This window comes from Canis aureus, chromosome 37 (assembly GCF_053574225.1).
Source record: "Canis aureus isolate CA01 chromosome 37, VMU_Caureus_v.1.0, whole genome shotgun sequence".
In the NCBI taxonomy this organism is placed as follows: Eukaryota; Metazoa; Chordata; class Mammalia; order Carnivora; family Canidae; genus Canis; species Canis aureus.
In genome coordinates this window covers 23,097,090-23,122,375 of record NC_135647.1, presented here as the reverse complement: position 1 = coordinate 23,122,375, position 25,286 = coordinate 23,097,090, and the positions used below count along the sequence as shown (strand labels likewise).

Genomic DNA, 25,286 nt, shown 5'->3' with positions numbered 1-25,286 from the left:
CAGAGACACAGGCAGAGGGAGATGCAGGCTCCATGCCGGGAGCCCGACGTGGGACTCGAGCCCGGGACCCCAGGATCGTGCCCTGGGCTAAAGGCAGGCGCTAAACTGCTGAGCCACCCAGGGATCCCCGGGTGATTGGGTCCTGAGGGAGGGGCACTCCTGAATGGAAGAGGCACCCCGGAGAGCTCCCTCACCCCTCCGCGTGCGAGGACACAGAGGGAAGACGGCTGCCAGCGAGCCGGGAAGCAGACTAACCAAACCCCAAGTCTGTGGACACCTGGATCTGAGACTTCCATCCTCCGAGACACTAAGAAATAAGCCACTGTTGTTCACGAGCCACGCAGTCTGTGCTGTTCTGCTACAGCGGCACGGACACCCGAGGCAGCCAGCAACCACGGGGTGAGCGTGAAGGCCGTGGATTGTAGCCTGTGGGAGACCCTGAAGTGGGGGGCCCAGCACGGCCTCGCCAAGTCCTGCCCACAGACCCCGCGAGACAACCAACCTGAGCCGTTTTAAACCACTAACTTTGTGGGATAATTTGTTACACGGCAACAGGTAACTGGTAGGCTCAGTGAGCGACGGAATTTCCTGGCTTTAGCTATGCAAGAAGAGAGACCGTCACGGCCTCTTGCCCAGGTGGTGGTGCGTCGCCAGTACCAGGTGTTAGAAAGCCTTTCACCAAGGCAGAGACAAAGTGTGGGGGGAAGAGTCACGCCATCGTGCTACTGGGCCTCCAAGGAGACACAAATCAGGAATAGCAATATTTGGGGGGGGGGGGAGCATCTTCCAGAGATACCAGCCCCCTTCCCAGGCACAGGGTCCCGGACCACCTTTTACAGACGCTCTGCGCCTCTCTGTTGGCATTTCTTCAGATGCCTGGCGTCTGTTTGCTCTGCGAGCTTGTCAAGGGCAAGGATTATTTTCTAGGGTGTCAGCTGGCATGTGTTATTTATGCTCAATAAATACTGGATGCTGCGGATTACACTGGCTTCCTGGGTGGGAAGGTCAGCTGGCCCAGATGAATGGGGCGGGTTAAAAACAGATGACCCCCGGGAAGAGCACTGTGATGGGAGTCCCGTCTAAGATGAATACAAACACCTAAAATAGCCGGTTAGTCTTTCTGGGCGTTCCGGGCCACTCTGGAAACCCCAGGATGTTGCAAGGGACAGAGGGGCGCCGGGGAGAATGGATGTGTTTCCTCAGGGGTCTTCAGGACCAGTAAGACATCGCTTTCCCTGAGACCGTCTGGGTTTCTGTGGACCTCCTTGTCACAAAGCGTGGGTGGCCCTGACGAGCGGGGAGACGTAGCTTGCTCAGTGCTTACAAGTCCACGTGCGCGTTACGCCACAGGGGGTAGAGCACCTGAGCCGCAGGGAAGGCTGCACACAGACCCGCCGTCGAGGGGGCAGAGGTCCGCGTGCGACAAGCTTGCTACATGTGCCAAAACACATATTGATATCTGACATTAATAAATCATGTCAAGGGGGATCCTTGGGTGGCTCAGCGGTTTAGCGCCTGCCTTCGGCCCAGGGGCTGATCCTGGAGTCCCGGGATCGAGTCCCACGTCAGGCTCCCTGCATATGGAGCCTGCTTCTCCCTCTGCCTGTGCCTCTGGCTCTCTCTCTCTCTCTCTCTATCATGAATGAATAAATAAAATCTTAAAAAAAAATAAAATAAATCATGTCAAGTATATTTGGTTTACGGTAGGATTGGACAGCTCGCTTAAGTAGCCACGTCTATGTGCGTGTGCATATATATAAAATGCAGACTGTCCACGTGCATGCATCGTATGTGATATTATACATATTTTTATGTACTTTTTTTTTTCCGTGAAAGCAATTTTCTGTTTGCTTTTCTTTTTTTTTTTCTTTTTTCTGTTTGCTTTTCTATCAAGGATATCTTGCAATCATTCAGGATTAATTTGGGAACATTTCTGAATTCAGTATACCATTCTTGGCTTTGTGTTGTCTTTTTGAAATCTTGGTTTAGAGAATGGGGCCATTATTACAGGCTTGGCTTCCAGGTGCTTTACCTTCATTTTCCTCCCCTAAAATGCGGACTTGGTGCATTTCTGCTTTTCTTCAGGTCGTCACTAGACGGCAGCATATGCCCATGTTTGAATATCAGAGCCCCAGCCGCCTCAATTCATAGACAAAATAACCAGGGGGAGAATTTTGTCTCCCTGTGCTGTAGGGGCACAAAAGTTTTTAATATCTGGACTGGATATTGTTATTTCACTAGTAATAATATCTAAATTAAGGATATAAAGACTGATACACAGGCTGCTTACTATTAGCATGAAATTAAGAATTCTAGAATTTGGGACGCCCAGGTGGCTCAGGGGTTGAGCGTCTGCCTTCGGCTCAGGGCATGATCCCGGGATCCTGGGAACGAGTCCCACATCAGGCTCCCTGCAGGGAGCCTGCGTTTCCCTCTGCCTGTGTCTCTGCCTCTCTCTGTGTCTCCAATGAATAAAAAAAAAAATCTAAAACAGGAAAAAAAAATCTAGGATCTTCAAATCATTCTTTTAAACACATGAATACCAAGCATCTTCTGTTTAAACAGAACAAGCAAACCTCCCATTTCTCACTTCCTCTTTTGTATTGCTTAATTTGTCTTGACTACATTTCTTTGAAGTCAAGGATAAGCAAATATTTGTGCCGGTTTTACAGGAATCAATATAACTGCCAAAAATATTCGGGTAGGAATCATGAATAATATCAGTTGTCATCTACTGAGGCTGCACCCTTATATATACATATATATCTATATCTACTTGTTCTTCCTCAGTATCACTTCCATAGAACAAGACAGTCATAAATAGTCTCGTTTTAGGGCAAAGAGATGCAGGCTGGCAATAGGACTTGCCCGAGGCCACACGGAGAAACGTGGCCTCTGGCACCACCCACAGCTCCATCCACGCTCTCATGCCGAAGATCCAAATCTGGGGCTCTGGGCCACAGCATGTGCACTTTGGTTGTTCATCCTGCTGCCGAATTCCTGGCCTGCGTGCCTTGGCTCCTTGGCCTTTAGCATCCGTCCTCTGCATGTGTAGATTGTGTACTCACTGAGACATGCATTCATTAAGACATGAATTTTTAAAAGATGTTAAACAGACTCCAGGTGTCCCATTACACAATTCTATCCCTGTCCTTGGTGCCTCTTTTTGAGACAGGTTCAGAGCAGAAGACATCAGGCATCAGGTTCTCAGTCCGGAGGTGGGAACAGGGAGGAGTTACTCTGAAGGAATTTCTGAGAGAGGGCCAGTTCCAAGAAAGAAGCTTCTAGAAAAAGGGGTGGGTCAGCCCGAAGGGGAGGAAAGCAGAAGGTACCAGGAAGGAGCGGCTGAGCTCACGTAGAACAGATAACTAACAGCCAAGGCCCAGGGGCTCTGGAAAATGTGATGGGCTTATTGTGACCAGGGCCTGCCTCCTCTCAGAGCGACCCCTTTGGTGAGGGGTGAGGATGACAGTGAAGGCCTCAGGGGCTCCCAGATGGACACGGCATAGAGAAGATGATCCTGCACCAAAAAGCCACCAACTGCTTGCAGGTCAACCAGGCCCCGGGCCACTCGTCACCAAGCCAAAGGGGAGAGGGTGCTGCAGACATGGGCCTTCCCCAGGTGCCTGCAGAGGCGCCGGCTCCTGAGGCCACGAAGCGAACCGAGGAAGAGTGTGCTGCAGGTGGACAGCATCTAGGCCAGGCCCCGGCGGGAGGGAAGCACTTCTCTGCAATGTAAAGTGTGGGTGGGGTCTCATGAAACAGCAGTAAATCGTAAGTTCCTTAGACTCCAGTGAGTCTCTCGTTCTGGGACGAAGGGTTTCTACAAGCCTCTGTGCAAAACCCTTCTTGTCCTCCAGTTGGCTTCTAGCTGGTTAATCCTGGCATCTCAACCCCGGCTGCCGTGCTGGGTACGAACAGCCTTGCAGAAAAAGGTTCGTTCTGTATTCAGGAAAATGAAGCGCCGTGTAACGCCGTAGGTCGATTATGCTTCAATGAGTAAAAGAAAAAGCTCACCGGCCCCAAGCCACCCACCCTAGTTTATCTGGGATTTGGCTCTGTGACGTGTGAAGTGGGGTGGTGAGGGCGGCGGCGGGGGGCGGGGGGAGGTCAACTTCTGTCTCAGGGACTCGGTGGGAATTGTCGCCGAGCGTGGACGCGGGAAAGAGCCAGGCCTCTGACGGGGAGGGGCGCGGGGGTGACACCAGGACCCCTTCCTTCCCGGCCAGAGACCCCCTTCGGACTCGACTTCCTTTCATCCCTCTGCAAGAACAAAAACAGCACCAAAGGTCAAATATTTCTTCTCGCGTGTCATCGTGGCGGGCCGGATCCAAGAGCGCATTTGTTGAATGTCTAGCGCCAGACAGTCTCTGCGGGTCTGCCTCAGAGAGGAAGAGGCTACGGTACTGCCTTCGGCGGAGCTTGTGAAGCGAGTCTCAGCAGCGGGAGTTACGGGGTGGCGGCCCCCGGTCCCTCGGCGCTGCGGAGAGGCCAGAGGGCCGTGCGTGACCTCTGCTCTACGGGAGGGCCCTCCTCGCCGTGTTCCTTGGTCAGGGAAGGAGATTTTCACCGGCAAAGGAAAGACACGGAGGGAGATGCTGTCCGCCTGGGGCATCTTGCAACCTCAGCATGAACTAATAAGCTCAGGCGTCCTCTTCGCTTGGCCGCAGGAGGTCGGAACACGGTGCGTCACCGGGCGTCTCATTGCTTTTTCCCTCCTACACTGACAATCCCGTGCCATCATGTCCCACGGGCGCCCAGACTTGGCGTGTATCGTGAAAATCCGGGAGAATGAAGCAAAATGAGGTCACGTGACACTCCCCTCGTGGGCATGATTCCGGAGGTGCGGAGGCAAGTCCCCGCCTGCCCCCGCCCACGTCCCCCGCAGCACCCGGACCCACAATGTCTACGCTCGAGAAGCCCGCGGGTCGGCAGTGCCCAGGCGAGGTCCAGTGTGGCGCCAGCCGGGATGAGCCCTGCCCTGAGCCGCAACAGCAATCGCCAGGGAAGGGGCCCGGTCCTGCGGTGGGGGCCGCCCTTCTCCATGGAGGCAAACCCTTCTATTACGCTGTTATCGTCACAGCATCGGAGGGCGCGTGGCACCCGGTGCCACTCCCCGGACTGGCAAGGACGGAGCCAACCTTCCCTCAGGAACTGAAACCCCAGCCAGTGGCCCTCCAGGGGAACGGCGCAGAGCGTCCTGCACCTCGGAGAGTGCCCCACTCCCCGCTCCCCGCTCCCCGGGCTCGCGCCAGGAGGGATGCCCCGGTCAGGTGCCAGCGGACCCTCGCGGGCCTGGGAGTCAGGGCCAAGCTCCCCCCATCTGAAGCCCTGACGGCTCAGGACGCACGCTGCACCCCCGCCTGGAGGCCGGGGCGGGACAAGGGACACTTGGGTTCATTCCGCGGGAGCCTTGCTGCGCCCCCCGGCCCCCCGAAGTCCTAGGAAGAGGCCGCCAGGTGGGGCGCCTCCCGGGACCTACCTGATTACCGTGGGGGTGATCTCCGCACAGAAGAACACGCTCAGGCTTCCCACGGCGTGGGAGGCAAACATGCCCACGATGGAAAACGCGATGGAGAATTTGTCCTTGACGCTATCGCTCATACCTGAAGGAGAATCAGAGGGGGGCGGTGAGGGGGCGCCTGAGGGAAGGGAAAGGAGGCTGGCCAGGCAGGTGGGGGGCCGTGCGAGACAGCAGCCGGGCAAGGGACGGGGGACACGGGGCGCCTTCCCCTTCCCCCTCCCCAGGTGGGGGCGCAGCCTGGCACGCTCAGTTCCATCTGGAGACGGAAGAGCACCTCTGGGTGTACTAGGTCAGACCCTCTGGGCAGCAGACTTTGTTAGGGTTCCCGTGATTCCCCGTGGGCTTGATGTTGGAGCCCATGCTGACTGCCAGATTCCTGAGGCCACAAGCCTGGCCTGGGCCGGGGGGAAGGCTGGTGGCCCCCCCGGGGGTCCTAGCAGTGTCCCTCCTACCCCAGCCTTCAGAGAAACAAGGCCTCTGCACCCCAGAGAGCCCTGGCTCTTCCGGGCTCAGGTGTGACCCGTCCAGCACACAGGACAGGGTATGCCAGGTTGCATTTAAGGGAACAAAAACTCAAGCAACCCAAGCAGAAGACTTTATGGCCTGGAGGGACAGTGCTCGACCGGTCCAAGCACCTTGCAAATGGCAGCAGAGTCTGACTGCACACCCAGGCAGGTCTAGCACAGAGCACTGGCATGCTGCTGGGGTCACACATTCGGGGCACGGCTCAGTTCCCTGCAAAGCTGCATCCTGAATGCAGGGATGCCACTGCAGGGAGTCTCGACAGCACGGGGGCGGGTCAGGCCAGGCGTGTGTGGCCAGCGGGTGCAGCGGCAGCTCTGCTGTCCCCGCGGCCACGGACAAAGGCGGACAGCGGCCTCCCCTGGCGGCACGGTCAGCCGGCCTCCAGCGCTCCCCGGGGGTTCCCCGGGGGTTTCTGGTGTCACCCAGGCGCTGCCCCCGAGACATGCTGCAGCGGCGTCCTGGCGCCAGCAGGGCCCCGGGCTGACTGCCGATGCCAGGGGAGGAGGTGAGGCCATGCGTGCAAGCCGGGCACAGACGGGGCAACGAGGTGCTCTTTCTAGAGGTGAGAGGAAGTAGAGAATACAAATGTATGCTCATAGTGTCCAACCTACGGCCAACTTCAGCTGCAACTCTTGAAGGATAACAGGAGAGAGGAGGAGAGAGACAGGGAGGGAAACCACAGGTCTGTGAGTCTTCATGAAAACGCCCATTGGGGTGCAACAAACAGTGGCCGGGTGCACCGCACGGGCATTGGGGGCTCACCTGAGTCAGGATGCTGGCTGTATTTCCCGATCACTGGGCCCCCGGAAATGACGGCCCCCACGTGGACGAGGACGGAGACGGTAGGTAAAGAGGGGAGAGAGGAAGCACGTTAGGGAGGAGCCACTACAGGGCTCTTACGTGAGACTGGCTCCCAAGCCACCTCCCCGCCAGCTGGGGGCTGGGCCCCTGGGGGAGCAGGATCGACACCTGCGGGGGGGCCGGGTGCTACAGGGAAGCAGACGCCTGTGGGTGAGGGCGACCCGGGACACGGGATCGGCGCCCCCTCGACGCAGCTTTCTGCTGGGCGGGGAGAGCATGGACCCCTGCAGAGTGGAGGCCCCAGCACCGCTTCTAGACCTCACGCTGAAGGGTTAGTTTCCTCCTGAATAAAATCCTTCGGGAGCCACTGCAGGTCTGTGCTGGGGGGAGCAGCACGTGCTGCGGGGGTGGGGGGGCAGCCCGGCCGGCGGCGTGTCTGCAGGCTCTGAGCCTGGGGGTGCCCGGCCACTCGTGTGCACCACGCGCCCGGGGTCAGAGCGGCCCCGTGACACCCCCAGGGACCACCGCCTCCCTGCACGTCCGCCCGAGGCTCCCTGGAAGGGTAGGGCCTGGGGACAGACACCCCTCCTCTGTTCCCTGATCTGTCACAGCGGAATGCAAGGCCGCTCCCCCCAAGGCCCGGAAGGCACGGGAGGGGGGCAGCTCAGCAGTGGCCGGGCCGGAATCCGGAATCGGCTCGGCGGGCGCCACGAGGCCAGGCGGTTCCCAGTTCTTCCCTTTTCCTTCTGCTCCGACGCGGACGCTTGCCCCCCTGACGACGGCGGGCTTTCCGTTTCCCTGCCGCTCTGACCCCCGCCGCACCTGCGCCGGCCCAGAGCCCCAGTCCTACCCTCGGGGGCTCCCCTTGTGGAGGAGGGGAGCGGCGGGGGCACCTGTGTCCTGCGGCCCCGAGCCGAGCCGTCCTGGGGGGCCCCGAGCTTTCACACGTCCCTCTCTGGGTGCAGGGGCGCGGGGGTGGGGGGATGCCTGGCGCTCCCTCCAGGCCCGCGTCTTACAGCTGCAGGGGCCGCGTGGATGCTCTAGTTCGTCCGTGAATTATTTTTAACATTCACTGAGGAACTCTTTGGCCCAAAGACAAGCCGATGAACTTGGGAACAGCTGCTGGAGAGCAATGTCCCAATACAAGGGTGTCAAAGTTTCCCCGTATTTCCCATGAAAGGGCGCTTTGTTCTTCTGGTCACGTGATTGCAGCACAAAGAAACAGTGTGGCCCTCCGGGAGGTCACGTCCGCGGGGCCGGGGCCTCACGTGCGGGGGATGACGGTGTGGCCAGGAAGGCCCCAGCGCTGGGTGCGGGTGGGGGGTACGGGGTGGGGGGTGGGGGCAGGCACGACGCCTTCCGGCCAGGGTAGCCCCCGTGGACCTTGCAGTTAAAACCCGTGCTTCCCAGGGCACCTTCCTCGGGCTGTGGCTTTTGGGATAACAGGGCAGGTCACAGGGAACTGTACCCTAAAGTCTCACCCAGCTCTTCCCCAACAGCCTTTGGTGCAAGGCCAGCTCACGTCCCCTGGGCTCTGCCCCCCCTGCCCCCCGCGGCCCATCCAATCCCCGGGCCCCACTCACGGTTGAGGAGGCCGAGCTGCAGGAGCGAGGCCAGGGCGGTGAGGATCATGAAGAGCAGCAGCCCGCCCCTGCGCCCCAGGAACCTGACCACGACGCACATGGCCAGGCAGGACGCCAGGGCGATGCTGGCCACCGTGTAGTAGTCGGCATAGAAGTTCTCGAGGAGCGGCACCTTCACCTCGTGGCCCATCATGCTCCTCGCAAAGCAGTGGTGAATCCCGTAGCCGGTCAGCCTGTGGGAGACACGGACCCGGGGGGGGCGGGCAGTGGGCAGGGGTGCAAAGGCAGGAGGGGTCCGTGCCCGGGATGCACACGGGCAGCTCAGCCATCACAGGGGGCCTTGCCGCGAACCTGCGGGGTGGGTGCAGTGCCTGGAGGGAGACCTCAGGGCAGCGAGGGGCGCGTGCCCCCGCCCCCACCCCCACCCCTGGGTGCTTGCTCTGCTCTCCTCCTGCCTTAGCAGAAGAGTGGGAGCCTAGAAGCAGGAGGCCTGCTGTTAAAAGCACTCTCCACGCATCGACTCACCTAATCCCACGTTCGCACCCTAAGAGCTCCCGTCAGACCCATTTTACAGACGGGCTTCAGGAGGCTCCAGGAGGCTAAGCGGCCTGCACCGGTTACTTAGGCTGCCTACCTGGGCCTCTCCCTCTTCCTCCCATGCTCAGGATTCTGGAAACACGGGGGTCCTTCCAGAGAACTCCCTACCTCCCGCATTCCTGCTGCTATTGACGAACGCCCCTGGGGAAGCCTAGGACGTCAGGCCAAGTGAGGTCATCTGGCCTTGGACTCTTTGTTTCAATTCCTAAAGCTTACTACAGTTTCCCTCCCTTTGCCCTGGGGCCAGGCTCTTTCCTGCCTCCCCCAGAGGATCACAGAAACCTGCTGGGAAACGTGTGTCCCAACGGCTGGAGACAGATGTCCAGTCTGGGAACTGGGGACACTAGTGCACCCGGGCCCCCGAGGGAGGCTGCAGGTGCACGTGCACCACGAGGGCGGTGCTCGGAGAGCTCATTCGCAGCTATAAATTTCCTTCTCTCTACCCGCCCCTCCGCGCCCCTCCCTGCTCTGGGGAAATCAGAGTGCTTCTGTCACCCGCACGAGGACGCGTCAAGGTCAATGGCAGGACACCCCTGTCCCCGCAGGAGGAAGCTGCCCTTTGCCAAATGAACTCATTTCCACTCGGGAAATCCTCGGCAACTGGCGAGATTCGGTCCATCTCTGGGGACCCCAAATGACTGTCCCTGCTTCTCAGCCTACTGGGCTCTCAGGAAAATCTCCTCCCTCTGTGTTCCGTTAGGCAGAAAGTCCGAGTGCCACAGGTACGGAGGTCAGAGGGATGGATTCCCTCCCCGCAAACAAGCAGCACTCAAATGGAAACTTGGCATCTCTTCCATGTCACAGTTTGTGTTTCTTTCTTCCCCAGAAGTAAACGTTGGAAAAGTCATTCCATTTTTTTTTTTTTTTTTGTCATTCCATTTCTAATGGTCCCATCAGCCTGGCTCGCATCTGAGCCTGGACCGCGGCATGGTGGCCGGGCCCGGGGCCAGCGCTGGGTCGGGAGGCTGAGGCCTGAGGGTTCGGGCCTCCCTGTCCTCGTGTATAGGACAAGGGCGTAAAGAGGACCCCAGTATCGAGAGCTGCTTCGGTGCAGCTGTGGGGCACGGTGGGCCAGAGCCCTGGGTCTCTCTCCTTCCAGGACAGCAGTCCTGAGGCCCTTCCCAGAGGGGTGTAAGCTTCCCCCCAGGGCCTCTAACACCGAACGAGAGTTAACACACCCCTTCCCTGAGCGGAGGTCACCTGTGCGGTCGGGGGAGGGCAGGACTATGAGTGAAGATGAGAAGGACCTCCTTGGTAACGGGGTGCTGGGCCCTAACCCAGGGCCCCTTGGCCAAGGGCGAAGCTCTGGCCAGCAGCCCCCGTGTGGCCGTGGGAGGGGGCGGGCCCCACGGGCCTCTCCTCTACCCCCTCTCTTTTCTAGCCTCTTCCCGCCCTCTATGCCCTCTTGTGACTCACGAGTTCACACACAGGACCACGATGTTTTTCCACAGGTTCCGAGTCCCCACCACTTTGACGATGCAGACCTTCTTGGGCCTCCGGGAAAGCTCCTTCTCCAGCTCTGCAGGAAAAGAGAGCCTGTGACCTCCCGGCAAGGCCCCGGACACGCGGCCTCACATGCGCTCCCCAGTCTGGGCATCACGACAAGGGGAGCTTTTTTTTTTTTCTTTTTTCTTTAAGCCTCAGGATAGAATCCGGCTCTCAGGATAGAAACGTGTCCACAGAGACACTAGCTTTGCAGTTCAAACGTCCCCATGGGGCCTGAAGGGAGGCAGGGCAGGTGCCAGGGCACCCTGCCACCGAGAAGCCTTTCTCACCAGTGAGGCAGGTTACCCACAGAGAAGCCATCAGCAGGGACTCGCTCCACGTTGTGCGAGAACAAAGCTAAACGCCACTCTGGGTTACGGAGGCGCTAACCAGGCTCAGGCCCAGGCCGTGGAAGGAGCCAGCGGTTTCTCCCGGGGCGAGTCCCATCCGGCTGCAGGGCCGCTGGCTCAGGGCGGGAGAAGCACCTGCTCCTGCGCTCCTCGGGTTCGTGGGCAGCAAGTTCTGCGGCCGCAGCGCCCTTGTGCTGTCGCCCTCCAGGGCACAGGGGCCTCTGACCGCCGGGCACAGGGAAGGCATCCGCCGGAGGCTGCCGGTGCAGCTGGCACAAGGGATGGGGAGGTCCCAACAGGGAGCGCTCCAGCCTTCGGGGCCTCCCTGTGCGTTTTGGGGGCACGATGTCCCACTTCAGCCTCCTCAGTCCCTCCCTGCTCCTCCAGCCAAGCATGGCTCCGGGGAGCGACTCTGCCCACGCGTTCCCAAAGGCAAAGGACCTAACCCATCGAGTGGGCAGCCGGGGCTCCCCAGGGCCGTCCAGCCCACGAGACATGAGGCCACGGGTCAGAGGAAGCGAGGGAGGTGCGACAACTAGGCGCAATCCCGGATGGGGTCCCGAGACAGGCAGTCACTACTGGAGAGCTTGGTGACATCCGGGTGCAGGCCGGGGTTCGGTTAACAGTACTGCACCCGTGGCAGCATCTCGACTGTGACAAAGGTCCTGTGGTCATATGTTAACAAGGGGGAGACACAGGGCAGGGTCCTCGGAAATTATGTATTAGTTTTGCAACTTTTATGTAAACCAAAAATTATTCCAAAATAAGTTTATTAAAAAACAAAACAAAACAAACAAGCAAACAAAAGCAAGCAGCATGGGTGGGGAGGCCCAGGGTACTGAGAAAGGCTTCGGAGCTTGGAAGAAAGAGAATTTCCTCAGGAGGGACTCCAGAGCGGCCACCTACTGAGCGGACCGTGCTACCGAGATGCTCTCTGGTATTTCCGAGGGCCGTTCCCACCCCGACGTCCCCAGTTCAGCTCTCCTCTCCTCTCTCCTTCCTGCCACCTATGGCAGGAGGGTCACAAACCTTATTAGTTATAGTTTGAAGGAAAATATGTTGCTTAACCATGAGGGTTTAGGAGTTCCTTATTTAAACAATTTTTTTTTTTGGATCAATGTCCCCGGCTTGGGCATTGAAGGGTGAAGGAGAGGTCTTTCCAATGTCTGAGGCATGCCATGCCACCTGCATTTCCAGAATTTTCATCTTTCCCATATTTAGGTGCAAAATTGAGGTCTATGCACAAATCCAAACAGCTAGCACTTCGGCTGTCTATCCACGGATTCCCCCCAACTCCCAGGGTCTTCTGAACCTTTATTTTCCCCTCTGCAACCATAAGCTAATTTGATTTACAAACATCCTTTTCCCTTGGTCAAAACACAAAAAACCTTTTAAAGAACATGGAAATATTATGGTTAATGGATACTACTGGATCCAATTCTGAGTATCTTCATTGTTACAAAATTCATCAGGAGGGAACACCTGGGTGGCTGAGTTGGTCAGGCCTCTGCCTTCGGCTCAGGTCATGATCCCAGGGTCCTGGGATGGAGCCCCATGTCCAGCTCCTTCCTCAGTGGGGAGCCTGCTTCTCCCTCTCCCCCTCCCCCCCACCCCAGCTCACGCTCTCTCTGGCTCTCTCTAAAATAAATTAATAAAATCTTAAAAAAATAAAATAAAACTCATCAGGAATCAACTATAGCAGTCACATTTACTCACCATGGAAATCATCCAGGAAGAAAATGACTATTAGAATGTTTATATAAGTTTAATTTTTTTTTGTAATGTGGCCCAAACCCTACCTGTTAACATATTATTGTATATGAAACAGATGTTTATAAAGAAGCTGCAGCACTTGCAATTGTGACCTGAGTGATTTTTTTTAAAATAACACGAAACTGTAGAGCCCAAGGTCTAAGGAACTGACTGTAGTCTACAGAGGTAACTGCATTATTCTAAACAGAATTAAATTAACCTGTCTGGGGCTATTGATATGTTGTCTCTATTACACACATCACCAGCCTATTAACAACAATACAAACCGTCCTCAGCACTAGGTCTATTTCTCTGGGACAAAAATCTCCCAGCTCTGAGCTATAAGAACCATCAGACGGCTTTTGAGACACCCTAAGGGAACCGAATACGTCTCTTGTCATCAGAGGGAAACCCGGGACGTCCTCAAGTCCTTGCACGTGGCTGTGTGGCAGTACGGATGGGCCGTGTGAGCTGATCAGAGCCTGAGCACCGAGGAAATGACTGTTAAAGGCATTTCCTCTCCCTGTCCCTCCTCCCAAGCTCTCCCACCCTCTGGATTTACTGCCATTAGAAATATTTCAAAATAAAACCAAGCCGGGTTGCCTGAGTTTTGGCCAGCCGGCTCCATCCTGTAGCCGCCCCCCCCCCCCCCCCCGCCCTATCCCCTCTCCTCTGCATTTCCGCTGATCCTTGTCAGGTCACAACCTAACTTGGGATGCCGCGAAGGGTCCCACAGACCTAGCAGAACCCGTCATCATTCTTTTTATTGAGCTTCCTTGGGAAAGCTGCTCTGTGCCTCAGTTTCTCAGCTGTTAAGTGGGACAGTGCCCCTCTCTTGGAGCATTGCTACGAGGCCCAAAGGAAGGAAGCCAAAGAAGCCCCACGTGGGCCTCAGCGAGCAGGTGCCCTCCTAGCCAGTGCTTTGGCTGGCCAAGACTGCGCTGGCCTCCCCAACCAGCTGCAGAAGGGAGGGGTGTCCCTGCAGACACACAGCAGGCGGCACGGCCTCTGCATGGCGAAGAGGTCCAGGTGAGGAGCCAAAGCACGCTTCCCCAGGACAGCACGGGGACAAGGTGGTGGCAGGGCACTCAAGGCTCACGCCTGTGGGGAAACATACAGATGATAACTTGCATTTGTTTGGATGTAACGGGGGGATTAACTGGCCTTGCTTTTATACTCGTACACTGCTAACGTATTCCTGGTGAAACTGGAAAAGCATCAGTTATAGAAATGGGAAAAAAGAGACAAAAAGAGAAATGAGGGGAAAGGAGGTGGGAAGAAGAGCAGCAGCAGGAGGAGGAGCAGCAGCAGGAGGAGGAGCGGGAGGAGGAGAAGGATCAGCAGGAGGAAGAGTAGCAGGAGGAGGAGGAACAGCAGGTAGAGGAGCAGCAGGAGGAGGAGGAGCAGGAGGAGGAAGAGCAGGAGGAGGAGGAGCAGGAGGAAGAGGAGGAAGAGGAGGAGGAGCAGCAGGAAGAGGAGGAGGAGCAGGAAAAGCAGGAGGAGGAGCAGGAGGAGAAGGAGCAGCAGGAGGAAGAGTAGCAGGAGGAGGAGGAGGAACAGGAGAAGGAGGAGCAGGAGGAGGAGGAGCAGGAGGAGGAGGAGCAGCAGCAGGAAGAGCAGCAGGAGGAGAAGGAGCAGCAGGAGGAGCAGCAGCGGCAGCAGGAGGAGGAGGAGCAGTGGCAGGAGGAGGAGAAGCAGCAACAGGAGGAGGAGGAGCAGCAGGAAGAAGAGGAGGAACAGGAAAAGCAGGAGGAGGAGTAGTAGTAGGAGGAGCAGCAGGAAGAGCAGCAGAAGGAGGAGGAGGAGCAGGAGGAGGAGGAGCAGCAGGAGGAAGAGTAGCAGGAGGAGGAGCAGCAGCAGCAGGAGGAGCAGGAGGAGGAGGAGCAGCAGGAGGAGGAGCAGCAGCAGGAGGAGGAAGACCAGGAAGAGAAGGAGCAGCAGGAGGAGGAGGAGGAACAGTAGGAAGAGGACGAGCAGTAGGAAGAAGAGGAACAGGAGGAGGAGGAGGAGCAGCAGGAGGAGGAGGAGAAACAGGAGGAGGAGCAGCAGGAAGAGGAGGAGGAGCAGGAAAAGCAGGAGAAGGAGCAGCAGGAGAAGGAGCAGGAGGAGGAGGAGAAGGAGCAGGAGGAGGAGCAGCAGGAGGAGCAGCAGCAGCAGCAGGAGGAGGAGCAGCAGCAGGAGGAGGAGCAGCAGCAGAAGGAGGAGCAGCGGCGGCAGCAGGAGGAGCAGCAGCAGCCACCCCTACTGGGAGCCACTGTAAAACATGTGCATAAAAGCTCCGGGCAGGGGATCCCTGGGTGGTTCAGCGGTTTAGCGCCGGCCCCAGGGCATGATCCTGGGGTCCCGGGATCGAGTCTCACATCGGGCTCCCCGCAGGGAGCCTGCTTCTCCCTCTGCCTGTGTCTCTGCCTCTCTCTCTCATAAATCAATCAATCAGTCAATCTTAAAAAAATAAAATAAAATAAAAGCTCTGGGCAGAGGCTCCGAGGGCCGGAAGCGGAGGAAGCACCTGCCGCGTGTTCCACGCGCCCCTCAGGCCTCAGGTAAGGGCTGGGCAGGATGGCACGTGGCCATTTGAACAAGCGCTTCAGAAGCAAGCGGGTGGGAAGGCTGCGGGGATCTCCGCGAGGTCCCCCGCAGAGCCCACTCCCAACATCTACCCACGGGTGGGACAAGTGGCCGGCACGCTGACCCCGTGACTCCCCCTCGGGGCACGTGGCTGCCCAGGTCCCGGCCTGGAGGAGGAGGAGGTGTCCCCTAGGGTGCTGAGGGCGGGGCGCTAGCGGGGGCCAGCTGCAGGCTCCTTGCTTGCTATGCTGGGACTCTGGGCAGGGGACCTGGCCCCGGGGACCCTCAGCTCCGCACCTCACTCTGAACCGACAAGACAGACGAGCCAGAGCGGCCAGGAGGGCGCAGAACCGAGGCCCGACGCCGCGAAGGGCCGGGGAAGGCCCACCTGGGCCTGAAGCCGGGACTTGCCCACTGTCCGGGGGCCAGTCTCCGAGGGCACGCTGCAGGGACGGCCTGACGCGGGAGGACAGAGGACACCTGCCCCTGCGCGGGGCTCGCTGCTGCCACACGGGGTCCGTGGGCCGTGGGCTACGGGGCCCCCAACGCTTAGCCTCTGCGGCCCCGCTTCCCCACGTGTCAAGCAGGGGGTGGGGGTGATGCGATGACGGACCTCACTGAGGCTCTGGCAAGAAGCAAACGCAGGTGAAGTGTGTCACCCCCGCCTGCAGCCACTGCCCGGTGACTGCCCAGCGCACCACGGCTCAGGCAGGGCGTGCCCGGGGCCCCGACACAGGGTCCTCTCGGGTGGGCCGCAAGGGCACGGCCACTGTGGGGCCCGCAGGCCTGTTCTCCTGCACTCAGTGCTGAGAGTCCCGGGCATTAGGATGAGACAAGGAGAGGCGCCCGGACCCGACACCTCCTGTGACCCAGTGGTTATAGGAACGCCGCTCCGAGCGCATCCCAACATCTACCCGCGCTCGGCTAGAGGCTCCGCAGGGGAAAACTGGCACGCTCAGAGATCCACCCGAGACGGCGCCCACAGGGGAAAGGACGGGACGATGTAGGAACATCAGGTTTCCTGGTGCGAACACAAGGGGAGGAGGCAACGGCCGGGGTGTGGGCCCCGCCCGGCCCCCCAGACCCCTCCAGGCCCGAGATTCTCATCCCCAGCCACCCCGCTGGTCCCATGAGACACTGCCCAACCCCCGTCTGGCCTGCGGACACCTCATGCACTCATTCAACAGGTAACAGGGAAAGCCTGCTCTGCGGCAGGTGTCCCCTGGGGCTGGGATGCGGAAGGACGCAGCTCTGCACTCACGGCCTGCCACGCCAGGCCTCGGGGCAGGGCAGGGCGATGGGCCTAATAAGGAGCCACACCAACCAGCCTGCCACAGTGACAGGTGAGCCACTGTCCTAACTGGAGGGTGACCGGGCCCCTGAGAAGCTGGCCAGGTGAGCGTGGAGTACGCAGGTAGGAATTGGGGTGGGGGGATGGCCAGGTGAGTATGGGGCATGCAGGGAAGAACCAGGGTGGGGGATGGCCAGGTGAGTATGGGGCATGCAGGGAAGAACCAGGGTGGGGGATGGCCAGGTGAGTATGGGGCATGCAGGGAAGAACCAGGGTGGGGGATGGCCAGGTGAGTATGGGGCATGCAGGGAAGAATGGGGGGGGGGATAGCTGAGGTCACCGAGGTAACGTGGGTCGCCCCCTCCCCACCCCCAGCCTCCTGCGGGGGCGGCGGCAAAACTCATAAGCAAAGAAAGGAAAAAAAGGATTGAACACCGCTTTCTAAAAATGGGAGGAGAATGAATCAGTATAATTAGGATCGAGAAAACAAGCTTTTCCCAGACAGTATTTTACCCAGAAAGAAATGGGATGTGGTGGTTTCGTCAGGGAGACGCCAGAAGCAGATTATACCGCGGGACCCAAGGGCAGCGGGCTGCTAGTGAACTCGGGGAGACGGCTCGGGCATCCTGAACGAGCAGATGTGGCCCTGAGGGCAAGTCAGCGCGGCAGTCGTGCGCGGTCACACGGGTCCCCGTCCGCGAGCGGTCACCCCTGGGAGGCAGCAGAGCGAGGCTGGGCGACCTCCGGCGTGACGCTTGGCCTCTGCACCTGGGCGTCCTCATCTGCCGTCGGGGCCCGTACCTTCCCCACAGGACCGCGCCAGGGACTCTAAGGCCGGGCATGGGGAGCACTTAAGCGGACGTCAGTACTCGCAAACCATTCGGAAATCTGACGGACAAGCACTCTGCGAACGTCATCCCGTTTATCGTCGTCGTCACGGGCTAGGAAGGGGCCGCGGACGAGCCTCGGCAAAGCACCAGGCCTGCGTCCCGTCCGTGTGAAGCAGACCTGGCTCCTCGTGTCCTTGTCTAGGCCGCTAAAGCAAGGGCCGCAGGCTTCCGGAACCCCGCTGCTTGTGCTGGATCGCCAGGCCGACCCAGGCAGCCCCACAGAGGGACGCAGCCCCCCTCCCAGGTCAGGGGACAGGCCAAGGCATGGACGTCATCCCGCTCAAGCAGCAGCATCTGGGGAACTTCTACTGACTGGGAACCCTACGTCTGAATCAGGAGTCTAACCAAAAGCCCGCCTAGGAACCACGGAGGAGATGCTTCCAGAAGCCCTTCCTGGCCAGTGAGACGCCAATTTCTCACGTGTTCCTTCCTCATTGTGAAAAGAGACATGAAGCCAACGTTCTCCTACCTCGCTTAGGTCTCTGCTCCCCTGCTCCCTTGGAGCCAGGCTCCCCCACACACCTGCGACCCTTCATCACACCCTGTGCCTCTCCGCCCCGTGGAGTTTTCCGACAGCATCCAGCGTCCTGATGCGTCACACCTTGCACTGTCGCTAGGCCGTCCCCTGCTCACCTGTACGCTCCACCCACACGGCAAGGCTTTGCCTGGTTCCCCCTGTTCTAGAACAGTGCCTGGTCCACAGCGGGCACTTAGTACGTACCCGTTGGACAGAATTTCACATCACGGGGAGGGGGATTAGAGCTTACAGGTTATTCTCCTGGGAAATCTATAACGGCAGTACCACCTGCTTCAGGTCGGCAGGTTGTTGCAGGGGCCGGAGCTTGGCATCGGTTTTGCTGGGACTCTCAGAGGGTCTGTGCATCGTGTACACCAGAGTCTCTTCCAGTGCTTTTTAAAAATGCAACTTCTCAGAAGTTCTTCTGCTGGGTCAGAACCTCTGGGTACGAGGCAGGGAACCAGGAACATGGACTTTTAACAATTCCCTGGTGGCACTTATGGATCCCCAGCCTGAAAACTGCGATCTAGTGCGTCGTGATGCTCCTGATACACACAAATTCTATAGATCTGACTCCCGAGGGACGCCCGGGTGGCTCAGCGGTTTAGCGCCGCCTTCAGCCCAGGGCCTGATCCTGGAGACCCGGGATCGAGTCCCACGTCAGGCTCCCTGCATGGAGCCTGCTTCTCCCTCTGCCTGTGTCTCTGCCCCTCTCTCTACATCTCTCATGAATGAATTAAAAAAAAAAAAAAAAGAACTTAAAAAAAAAAAAAAGATCTGACCCCCGAACCTAATACACTACATGTCAACTAACTTGGATATAAAGAAAATGTTAAAAAAAAAATTCTATGGATCTGAACTACTAAATGAAAAGACTTCGCTTCTCTACTTCAGATGCCCAACAAATAGGTCAGAAACAGACAGTGGCATCCACGAAGGTGATACTCGGGGAGAGAGGCAGCGTGGACCAGCGCCACCCCACGCCGGGGCTCTGCAGGTGTATACACCTGGGTGGCAGGCAAGGCTGTGTCCCAGGCTCGGGTTGCATCCCTCCCAAGGACTCCTGGACGACGGGGCGCGCATTGGGCTCACACCTCACTTCTGGGTCAGGACAGGCCCTGTGGGGACGCCGCAGGGCACTGGACTCGCTCAGGAAAGAAGCCAACACCTCGGAGGTGGAGAGGATTTCGATCCACTTGCATTCCTAGTCTAGTTGCAGACCCACCACCGAGGTTGGGAAATGACACGGGGAAGACGGCGGCTTGGTAAGACGGCGGGGAGTCTGGGCCCAGGTCGGGGGGAGCCCCTCCGGGTCGGGGTGGGGCTGCCGGCTGACCTGAGCAGTACTCACCGGGCATCACACCTTTGATGTCACTCTCCGGGTTCATGCAGTTCTTCTGCGTGAAGTGCAGGATCAGCTTCTTCGCAGACTCAAACTGCTGGGTGGCCATCAGCCACCGCAGGGATTCGGGGAATATCCTTCAAAGAGACAAAGGGAACCGGTGAAGGTCTTCAGTTCTGGGGGAGGGGGGCATCCCGCACGCAGCCTCCGCCCTGGGGGGTGGGCGGCACTCACTTCCCACCCACCTGCACCCGTGGCCGTGAATGCTCGGGACTCTCAGGAGCCGAGTCAGAGAAGCGGACACCGTGGGCAGGGAAAGGTATCTACGTTTTTTTTTCTTTCTTTCTTTTTTTTTTTTTGTTTGAGCAGGTGTAAGGAATAGGATTTTTAAGGTGTGGCAGACAAGAACAAGAAACCAGTGTAAACTTTTCAAAAATAACTATGGATTTCTAGAGCAGGTTTAAACGGTTCGTGGAAGGGCTGCCTTTGTTGTATTTTGTCACAAAACCCAAATATGAACGGAACGGCTTTACGTCTAAGAAAATGCACCACGTGAGCCCCCGGACAGTTCTTTTCAGGTTTTGAACACTGGGAGGCTGCCACCGGGCGTCCCTAGACGACTGCTTGCATCTCGCTGCGGTGGTGCTGCGCTTCGGGTTTCATCAGCAACAGATTCCTTGTTTGTTTTTAGGCGGAGACCTTGTGAGGAGTCCCCAAAAACCAAAAAAACCCAAAAACCCCACTAGTGTTTTACTATCGATGCATTTTATAAGTTTACTTTTACGACAGTATTTGCACGTCGATCAAAGAGAACGGGGCGCCTGTTTGGAACGGGGGTCGGCTCACGTTTTCTGTACAATATTAGGCGATATTCTAGGCTTTGTGGGCCGACGCGGTCCCGCGGTTAAGCCCTCGACTCTGCCACGAGGGCACGCGGCCACGACGTCACGCGCAGGAAGAGGTGTGGCCGCGTGCCCTCGGGACTTGACTGCGGAACACGCGGCATCTCTACCCGGGAGAGAGAGAAAAAGCAAAAGCTGGAAATGGGGCCTGGGCTCCGGCTCCCGCCGCGGCTCGTCCTACGGCGCCCGGGGCTGCCGTCGCTACCAAGTCACGGCTGCACCTGCTCCCCGGGCCACACGAGCTCGGAGGAGCCGCTCCCTGGAGCAAACCAGCGGCCGGGTGGCAAAGCTGCCATTTGTTCGCACCGGATCCCATTGAATCAAGCGTGTTTTCTGTGTTGTACTTTCTCCAATGTGTCTGGTCAAGCCGTAGCGCCCAGGGAAGCACTAAGCGGCTCCTCCGAGTATAGATCTCGGCTCCTGGTTTGGGTAGAGCCCTTCCTCAGGGGCGGGGGGCTGCGTGGATCGCAGGTGCTTCTGGAAGCAACGCTGGGGAGGCTGGATGGACAGCCTGAGGCCTCCCGGTCTCCAGGTGTCCCGGACGGCGGCCCACCACCTGCCCTGGCGCTTGGCGCCGGGCACAGGGACGAAGTGGGGCCTCCTCGAATCCCGGACCCGGAGCTGCTTGGACTGCAGGGTGCGGCTCGGCAAGGTGGGGGTGCAGGCCCTTGCTGCCATCCTCGCCGTGCACGTGTGCACCTGCTGCAATCTGCTCAGCCGCTTCGGGAGAATCGTGGTACAAGGCATCTCAGGGGCACCTGGTGGCTCAGCAGTTGAGCATCTGCCTTCGGCCCAGGGCATGATCCCGGGGTCCCGGGATCGAGTCCCACACCGGGCTCCCCGCAGGGAGCCTGCTTCTCCTGCTGCCTGAGTCTCTGCCTCTCTCTCTCTGTGTCTCACAAATCAATAAATAAATCTTTAAAAACCACCACCGCCACAACAAAATATAAGGCATCTCAGAAAACCAGCTCACAGATTGCTCTGATATCACAAGTTGCTTTGCGGGTGGTCTCTGAAGTGTGGAATATGGTCTACAACAAAATGAGAAAGTTTCGAGTCCTTTTAAAATAATTCAAAGTAATTTACATCAAATGTTGATGAAACAAACTCTGCAGCAGGGAATGGAATTTGAAAATCAAGAGCACAGAGGAACACGATGCGGAAGAACAAGGCCCAGAGGGAAGGAGGAGGCAGGGGGAGGAGCACAGCTCAGCCCTCCCCGGGGAGGGGAGGCCGGGATCCCCAGGCCCAGAGGCTGCAAGTAAACAAGCAAGGGACGCAGCCACCCAGTGGCGCTGGGGCCCTCTTCCCGTTTGCCCTAAGGCTTTGCCGACAGGTGGGGAGAACCCTCGTGAGATGTTCACTGTCAGCAATTCTGATCCCTGAATGGGAGGTGAGTGACAGCCGCAGGACACTACAAAGCGATGTCTATTTGATGTCACTTGTCTTCCACGGAAAGCCCTGGATTATGCATAAAGAGCCAACATTTCCATCAGTTGAGGCATTAAACCCCAGTGAGGGCAGATGCCCACCTCTTACCAGGACCCACAGAGCCCTGGCCCTTCAGGGGAAGAGGCTCCTCTTCCCAGTTTGCAAAGCTGCAGAGGCCAGGGTCCCGGGGGGGGGGTGCGGGGGGGGAGGCCTCATGTGCGCTCTGGTGGCGCATGGACTCAGGGGTCTCAGGGATGCTGCGCTACTCCTGACTGCCCGGTCACCCTCTATCACTCATTTTTATCACCCCTAAATCATGCCTAAAGGCAACCGACTTTGAATAGCTAAAATTGATAAGAAAAAAATAAATGCCCTTACGGGAAATGACAGTGAGCAAGTTTCTTCCTAGAAAATCTTTGAGAATCGCGAAGCTTGTAGAAGAGGTTTCAAGGATAGCACCATTTGCAAATGCATGGCATAGTCTTCCGATTTAGGAAGTGGATGTGGGGGCAGCTGCGTGGCTCAGCGGTTGAGCATCTGCCTTCAGCCCAGGGTGTGACCCTGGGGACCCGGGATTGAGTCCCGCATCGGGCTCCCTGTGTGGAGCCTGCGTCTCCTTCTGCCTCTCTGTGTGTGTGTCTCTCATGAATAAATAATTTTATTTATTTATTTTTAAATAAATAATTTAAAAAAGTGGGTGTGGGCCTCTCTTGGAGCTCAAACATTCAGTCACCAAGTTATTTTTTTCTGATATGTGTTGATACATCCCAAACGGATACATCTCTGGCCTCAACCTAAGGGTCCTATAGAAGGAGGACTCTATAAATAAATAGGTAGATAGACAAAGTACGTAAACACACATAGACACACACACACACGATTTACAAGTGGTGCGGACAGAAGTCTGTGTATGGGGCACAGCTGGGGCCGAGGATGAGGGTGGGCAGTTACAGAAGCAGGGTGTGGGGAAGGCTTTGCAGGGTGCACTGCGTTGGGCTCCCAGGGAGACGAGCAGGTGCAGCATGCTGTGGCCGTGTGTGGGGGCAGGATCCCGAGAAGAGGTGCAGGGCCAAGGGGGGCTGCAAGCTCGTAAAACAGGAACGCTGGGTGTCAGATGAGAAGGATGAGGAGGCGGAGAGGGGCAGGACCCAGGCAGCGGAGGCCTGAGCGCCACGGTGTCCCATGGGCGGCAGCCATCTGGCCAGAAGGAAAGGAAATGAAGAAACGGTGCCTCTCAGAAGATGGGGACATGAGAGCAGGGCCGAGTCCCCTTAGCCACCCAACCCCGCTTCTGTGGCCAACGGCAGCGCCAACCGCCTGCCCTAGGACTGGACTTACAACCAGCGGGCACTCTTCCGCACGGTTCCCACATACTGAACGCTTTCAAGCTTGTGATGGGGCAGCAACAGCAACATTACCCTCCTTTCACAGATGAGAACGGTCAGGCACAGAAGGTTCGAGTTCACCGCCTAGACTCCAGAGCTGGTGAGGGGCACAGATTGATCTGCACCCAGGCGGTGATTCAGGAGCCGACCTCCTTCACTTGGGTGGAAGTGGCAAAGGAGCCCCCGCATGCCCAGATGGCGCGCAGGTGACGGGGCTCGGGAGGCGCTGCTCCAGCGCGGCTTCCCCAGGTGTTCCAGGGCGCCAAGAGCCCAGAGGGTGCAGGCACGGAGAGGCTGGGGTTCTAGGATGCCCACCACATCCTTAAATTTACTGCAAAGTCGTAAGAACTCGCTGGACTATGAGAACGCCCAGAGGCGGCTTTCTAGTTTGGATACTGTGCAGTGGGGCCCCGTTACGGGAGCTTAATGAAATCTCTTCCGGCAAGTGCCGAATGGAATACTAACGCCATGCAAATTAAAAAGCCGGCCGACAGCCCAGGAAGCAGGAGAAACGTAGCTGAACCTCCGAGAAATCGATCATTTTCAGCGAAAATAAAAGAGCGTGGTGGGCAGCGGGAGGCCGTGTCTGCCTGGCGCAGCCTCCCGTGCGGATGGTAGCAAAGTGACCTTGAGGGGGACTTCTGGTGACCTTGACAGGGACCCGGGCGTAGGAGCCACAGTGGCTTCTCTGGGAGGTCGCTCTGCAGTGGGCTGCTGAAAGCGGCCGTGGCTCCGGGAGAAGGGAGTGTCCACGGAGCCAATGGCTCGCCTCAACCCACAGGAGCAAGTCTCAAAAGCTGGAACTATTTACTTCTTTCAAGCTCATTATGTGGCAGTATTATTATTATCCTACTTTTTCAGATGGGGAAACTGAGGCAAAGAAAGTACGAGCACCTGGCCCAGATGACACAGCTAGTAAGTGGCAGAGCTGGATTTGAACCCGTGACTACGGAGATTTTCAGGCCAGGTGGCTCCATGAGCCCCAGGGCTTCTGCCAGAAGGATGTGGGCACAACTGCGCTCCATCTGCTCTGGTCCCACCCCCCACACAGAGAGCGAGCACGGAGCACAGCAAGGGTGGATGAGGAGCACTGCCAGGCAGGTGCCCCGTCTCTCCTCCGCCCGTGATCGCGGGTTGGATGTGCCTATTGCTCCAACGCAAATGGGTTGTTCGGAGGCCTTCTCCAAGCTACGCTGGGGATGGTCAGAAGGTCCATGATCCCGTCGTCATAATTCCAGAATCCAAAAGGTTCTGAAATCCCAAAACCTTACTGTTTGACTTGCTTGGCAATGAGACGGGAAGCGGCCTGACCTCACCGGAGGCAGAGCCAGACCTACTGTTCATGAGCACCTGCGTCTTCAGGCTCCGCTCCTCCTCAGTGCAGACACTTCCCTGCAGGAGTACTGACTCTGATGCGGAGTAGCTGAGGGCGTGATGCGGGCTGGACACCTCAGAATTTGGGGCAGGAGAGGGTGGAGCTGCACGCGGATGGCGCAGGGGGCATCTGTGGGGCGGGCGGTGTCCTGTCTGGCTCCTCAATGGCCTCCCGGCAGCCCTCAGAGGCGAGCCACCACCTGCACCGAGCTACGTCCGGGGACACCGGGCCGAAGCAGCCATGAAATTAATTTTTCATTAGCAAATCACAGATAAATCCAGTCTCTACTTAAAAATTAAAATAAGGGCGCCTGGGTAGCTCAGGCCTTTAAGCATCCGACTCTTGGTTTCAGCTCAGGTCGTGATCCCGCAGTCGTGGGACGGAGCCCCATGTCAGGCTCTGTGCTCAGTGTGGAGTCTGCTTCAGATTCTTTCTCTCTCTTCCTCTGCCCCTCCCTGCTCTCTCTCTCTCTCAAGTAAATAAATAAAATCTTTAAAAAAAATCAAAATAGGGCAGCCCGGGTGGCTCAGCAGTTTAGCACTGCCTTCAGCCCAGGCCTTGATCCTGGAGACCCAGGATCGAATCCCACATCAGGCTCCCTCCATGGAGGCTGCTTCCCCCTCTGCCTGTGTCTCTGTCTCTCTCTCTGTGTCTCTCATGAATAAATAAATAAAATCTTTTTTAAAAAAATCAAAAATATTCCAGCCCTCTCAGACCCCTTGCCCCAATCCTGGTGTCCTTACGTGGCCCCCGTCCTCCTTCTAGGGACTAACACCTGCCTGGTGGCGGCGATCCTTCCAATCCCGCTCTGGGCATTGTACTCTTACATATCTTGGTGCTTCTTTTGCTGCATGGCACTGCCCCCACTTTCAGCGCAAAATGCCAGTTTCGCCCTCAAAAATTCCCTTCCTTCCAGACTGGCGCATGTCTGCCCACTGGTGGACCAGAGACCATGACTCATAAATGTG

General features: G+C 57.7%; 1 protein-coding gene across 3 annotated transcripts in view; it reads right to left on the bottom strand.

The window, feature by feature from the left end:
- Positions 1–25,286, bottom strand: part of SLC22A23 (solute carrier family 22 member 23) — a 164,179-nt gene that overhangs the window by 6,000 nt on the left and 132,893 nt on the right. Inside the window, exons 5-10 of one of the 3 annotated variants that reach the window (XM_077886117.1) lie at positions 19,235–19,362; positions 10,447–10,549; positions 8,434–8,666; positions 6,812–6,844; positions 6,657–6,680; positions 5,483–5,606 (exon numbers count right to left, since the gene is read on the bottom strand). In XM_077886117.1, coding sequence (XP_077742243.1) covers positions 5,483–5,606; positions 6,657–6,680; positions 6,812–6,844; positions 8,434–8,666; positions 10,447–10,549; positions 19,235–19,362 — 645 coding nt within the window. Of the gene's footprint in view, positions 1–5,482; positions 5,607–6,656; positions 6,681–6,811; positions 6,845–8,433; positions 8,667–10,446; positions 10,550–19,234; positions 19,363–25,286 lie in introns of those variants that run through there. The other 2 variants (XM_077886119.1, XM_077886118.1) reach the window with 2 other exon arrangements.